We start from the raw sequence: 4,646 nt of genomic DNA, 5'->3' as shown, positions 1-4,646 counted from the left end.
CGGCTGCAGGATCAGCCCTCCCCGCCTACAGCATGAGGGAGCGGCGCGTGACCCTGAACACGGGAACGCAGAGGGGGGTGCGCGACCGTGCCGACCGCTTCGGTCGAGGGATCACGAGTGTACGGCATGAACTGACCGACCATGACCGTCGACCTTTGCGAACTGTTTCGGCAGGGGATTCCGGGAGAGTAAAATGAAGCACGCCTGACTACTGCATGATTAGCACTTTGTTGACTGTCGAATCGAAGACGCGCATGTAAGGAATTCTTGCGTGTGTTTTTTTCTTTCGTTGCTGCACAACGCCTCGCCCGATGTCGGGTCCTCGTGTGTAGCAGCACCTCACCCCCTCATGGCACGCGAAAATACCACGCGATCGCACTTCACTGCCCGCCTCCTTCGCATCCAGACGTCTAACCCACATCTAGGGGGAACTCGGTCGCCTTGCAAGTCCTGCAGTAATTTCCGTCATGCTCAAGTACAGATTGAAATAAATACATCATCAAGTCAAGACCCGCGTGCTGATCCATACACCTCACTATTCAGCAGCCGTGGACCGCTCCCCTTCGCGCACTCGCTCAGCCCTGTCACCGCCCACGGCCAGCCCAGCTTTCCCGCCGTCTTTCCTTTCACACATTACATTTCAATTAAAGCGTTCAACTTTCGATGATGCCATTCAAACTTCAATGAAACCCTTCGCTCCATTAAGTCCCCGTTTTTCATCAATCTGCTTTGGGCGTCTGATGATTTTCTCACGGTGCGACCCCTTGGAAGGCTTTGCGGCCTCATGTCAGCGAAGCTTGCTGCCACTCAAGCTTTTTAGTCACGACATGGTTAAATTTTCTCTAAACCATGGCACCCATACCTTTCGTTGAAGACTCGATCTCCCTTTTTTCATCAGTACTGCCTTTTCGCAGCCTGTTTGTCTCCTTATACATACATACATGAAAGTGAGGGCGAGACCCCTTTTATGGCGCTTGAAACGTGAGGCACGACCATGTGCCCCGACTATCTTTCCTCTTCATCCTCTAGTGGGTCCTTCCTTCTTGCAATTCTGCTCCGTCCTCTTCCCTCGCCTCAGAGCCCTCTTCCCCTTCACTTCAACGCCTCCTTCTACTTTGTGTCCAGAGAGGTCTCGCCGTCGTCGCGTACCTGCAAATAAGCGTTTCCAGAATCCAGCGCCGGGTCCAGTGCAGATTCCATGACTCTTTGTTTCTCGGTCTCGCACGGCATCTCTTGCCGCTCGTGCTCGAGTTGCTGCTGTGGCGGTTGCAAAAGGGCATTTGCCTCGCTGGTTTCCACACGATCCTCCAATGCCAGGTAGCCCTCCCCCTCCCCCGCCGGTCCCGCAATAGCGTTCCCGTCATCGGGGACAGAGGAGGCGTCGTGAGTGACGGATTTGGAGGCCATGGGGTAGTCTTCCAGAGGCAAGACGGCGCACTGGAAGAAGACCGGCTCGCCTGAAGCCTTGCGGACCAGCCACATGGAGACGAAGCAGTGGCAGTCGCGGTTTTCGAAGCAGCAGCGCTTCCAAAAATGTTTCGCGGACTCAGCGGGCGACTCCATCATCTTGCCCACGATGCCCATCAGCTCCTGACAGTCCTCCGCCGGGGTCAAGTCAAACACAGAGCGCTGCAGGACTTCTCCGTTCGAATACCCGGATATAATGGAGAAGGCCGAGTTGCAGTCGACGAATTTCCCGTCTAGACTGGCGACCGCCATGGCGATGGAGGCATTCTGGAACATGAGCGCATAATCGGCGCTCTTCTTGTTCGGCGCCCACGACCCCGCCTCGACCAGGGTGCCGGGGGCGATGGGGGGCCGCTGGATCATCATCCCCAGAGCTGGCCCGGAGGGCAACGAGCCGTTGCTGCTCTCTTTCCCCGCGTTCGAGTCTACTTCCACGTAGTACTTCGTGTCTCCCAGCGCATTTCCCGGCGATACTGGCATGATGGACGTCGAGGCCTGAGTGGGCGCTGCACCTGCTGCGGCTTTAGCTGCTGCGGCTGTCGCGGCGGCTGCCCTCCGGTTGGCTGCCAGCGCTTGAATTTGAGCTTGCGATTTATTTAGAAGCAGTTTAAGCTTCTTTAAGTATTCCGTGGTACTGTCGTGGGGTAGTGTAACACAGTTAGATTCCCTGGGCACCATAAATTTCTCAACGAGGCACCTTTTTTCATGGAAAACACAGAACGTGCTGCCTGACATCTCGTCTCTGCTTCCCCCCAGTCACGCACTTCTTTAAGATTGAAAACTTGTCCTTTTTGGTGTTTAAACCTGAAGCCTCGAGAAGAGAGCGCAACGACTGGATCTGCTCGTTGATTCGACGGGTCCGCTGCTTTTCAATTTCATTGAGTTCTGTACGCGTCCGCCGTGCCCGCTTTTTTCGCGGCTGCCCTTCTCCATCGAAAGAGTCGTCCTCATCATCGTCCGATTGCTCTTCTTCAACAGCGGCGGCAGCGGCGGCAGAGGCATCAACGCCCTCAAGACCACAAAGGGCCTCCAGAATGCTCAGATCTTTAAGGGAAAGGATGAGAATCGAAGAAATCAGGGACAAAGAGAGAAATATGGACACTGAAATAGGATACTGCAGACGAAATTTACGAGATTTAGGTCATAGTCTGAGCTACTGAACTCCTCGCAAATTTTGGGAGAGGACTTATGAAGCTCCGCTTTGCCGATTCCATGTTCTCCTCTCACCTGCGTCCACATCGCCCGTCTCTCCGAGCGCACTGAACAGGCTGTCAATCTCCGACATGCCCCTTGGACCCACTGCTCTGTCGGAAAATGAAGCATGGATTACCGTGAGTGAGTCGGCGCCAGCACGTACCAGTAAGGGAGTGCACTGGAAGAATGGGTAATAGTGCTCGTGAGCAGGCGCGAGCATCCCGCATAGAAGAGTGCAACGAGAGGGGGGGAACGTCTGCCCTGAGCTCGCAAGACACATCCCGAGTCGGTGGCAAAACAGGCGCCCAGCACACATTTTCAGGCATGCGCGTGTGATTTGTGTAAAACTTGCTGTACATAGCAGGGTGGTAAGTTTTCGTAGGCTTTCCGTCGTATGTCTGCGACCGTCACGGTGTTCCTGTCGCCTGCTAGCACCGGAGACAGGCTCTCGCCCACACCCCATGCTGCCTTTTCTTGCCACCCTGCCAGCCATGCGGAGAACCGCGAGCGTATCCCCGCGTGCCGATGCCGGCACTTACTGCGTCGACAACTCGCTATGCTGGTTATAGTGTTTGCGACAAGAGGTAGGCCGGGCCTGCCCTCGTCCAGTAATCTTGCGGGGAGGAATCCGCCTCCTCGTTCACCCTTCAAGGTGGGCTTAGGCCCCCTCACCAATTTCTGCTGCACCTGTGCATACGAATGTGCTTCCTGCGGGTGCGCATGGTCGCGCTGGCACGCCTTCGATGCCTGAATCCACGCTTACAATGATCATGCCTTCTAACTTCCATGTACTAAATTGGCAACTTGCAAACAGGCGGCTTGATGGCTTCGACGAAGAGCACCAAAAGTAGCTCCGAGACCCGAAACACAAATAGCGGGAATAGTAGTAGCAAATGCGTGACGAATAGCAGCTATGTAAAAAAGCCCACACCAGAAAAAGTTGGCCGCAGGTACTGTCACTCCTTGCCCTCTTCTCTGAGTCCATTTCGCTTGAAAGCGTACTCGTGGTTGGGGCAGCACTTGCGGCCTTCCATGTCGCCCGATGACTCTGAATGATATTTTCTTTTTTGGCTGTCGCAGGTTTGTCTTGACATATTACCCTGTAATGTCAAAGTCTGCGGAGGATCTCATCAAGTTCTACAAAGAGGATTCATGCTTCTCGCACGTCCCTGAGACCGAAGGTAGGAGGGATTCGGGGGGGCAAGGTCAGGAAGGGGAGGGCGCTGGGGTCCGGAGACCAGGTTTAGTTCAAACGCGATGCCAGTCTGTTGTGGATTTTTTTAGTAAGAGTTACTTTCCAGGAACGCACTGCTTTCCCAGCCGGCAAAGGTACCGTCTACTCAAGCGCCCCGACACGCGTCATCTCCCACACCCCCAGAGGGCCAGGACAGTAAAGCTGCCGTTGGGCTTGAGGAGATCCGGGCGCGTATCGAAGCCTTGAACCTGGGCGGCGCCGTGGTGGACATTCGCAGCGTGGACGTGCAGCCCTCCAAAGACGGGGCCGTGCTCGTCCTCGTTCAGGGTCTCATGCGGCGCCGGAGCGCGCCCGCCCCCTCGGCCTTTGTCCAGACCTTCTTTTTGGCCCAGCAGGAGAACAACGAGGCGCACTACTACCTTCTGAACGACGTCTTCCGCGCCTGGCCAGAAACCCCCAGCGCGCACCCTCCCTCCTTCCCCTCTTCCCCCGGCCCCCCCACGCCCGATCCCCCTCGCTCGGAGGCTTCTCCGGTGACGGCCTCGGCCGCCGCCGAGAAAGAGGGGGCGATGGCAATCGCACGGGTCCAAGCAGAAGCCATGCGGGGCCAGGAGGGCGTTGGTGTGCAAGAAAGGAAGGAGACGAAGGAGGAAGAGGAGGAGGAGGTGGAAGCTGGTGCCGTGGCGCAGGCGGGAATGGAGCGGGGCGGAAAGGAGGCTTGGGCTGGGAGTAAGGAGGAAGGGCGGGGGCGACGGCGGGAGAGGAAAAAGAAAGGGATGGAGGGGGAGGT

At 56.4% G+C, this 4,646-nt stretch overlaps 2 protein-coding genes across 2 annotated transcripts; one reads left to right on the top strand and one right to left on the bottom strand.

Moving 5' to 3' along the window:
- Window positions 1-264: 264 nt before the first annotated feature.
- NGA_2093300 (pas pac sensor hybrid histidine kinase) lies at window positions 265-2,777 on the bottom strand. The gene is made up of 3 exons (XM_005856231.1): window positions 2,695-2,777; window positions 2,232-2,511; window positions 265-2,101 (listed from the first exon to the last, which is right to left on the bottom strand). The coding sequence occupies exons 1-3, from the start codon at window positions 2,750-2,752 to the stop codon at window positions 1,111-1,113; spliced, it is 1,329 nt and encodes a 442-aa protein (XP_005856293.1). The 5' UTR covers window positions 2,753-2,777; the 3' UTR covers window positions 265-1,110.
- Window positions 2,778-3,470: 693 nt separating this feature from the next.
- Window positions 3,471-4,623, top strand: NGA_2098300 (ran protein binding protein; the record flags this gene model as incomplete). The annotated part of the gene is made up of 3 exons (XM_005856234.1): window positions 3,471-3,611; window positions 3,742-3,842; window positions 4,040-4,623. Coding segments are annotated over 3 exons (826 nt in total), but the record flags the coding sequence as incomplete, so codon positions are not given.
- Between the last annotated feature and the right edge of the window lie 23 nt (window positions 4,624-4,646).

This window comes from Nannochloropsis gaditana (assembly GCF_000240725.1).
Source record: "Nannochloropsis gaditana CCMP526 unplaced genomic scaffold scaffold018, whole genome shotgun sequence".
NCBI lineage: Eukaryota > Eustigmatophyceae > Eustigmatales > Monodopsidaceae > Microchloropsis > Microchloropsis gaditana.
This window is presented reverse-complemented; position numbering and strand designations above follow the sequence as displayed.

Excerpts from the sequence above, each read along its gene's own strand:
- NGA_2093300 (XM_005856231.1), bottom strand. The coding sequence starts at position 2,752 with ATGTCGGAGATTGACAGCCTGTTCAGTGCGCTCGGAGAGACGGGCGAT. Across the intron at positions 2,512-2,694 it reads GACGGGCGATGTGGACGCAG|ATCTGAGCATTCTGGAGGCC; the intron begins GTGAGAGGAGAA and ends TTTCCCTTAAAG. Across the intron at positions 2,102-2,231 it reads AAGTTTTCAATCTTAAAGAA|TACCACGGAATACTTAAAGA; the intron begins GTGCGTGACTGG and ends ACCCCACGACAG.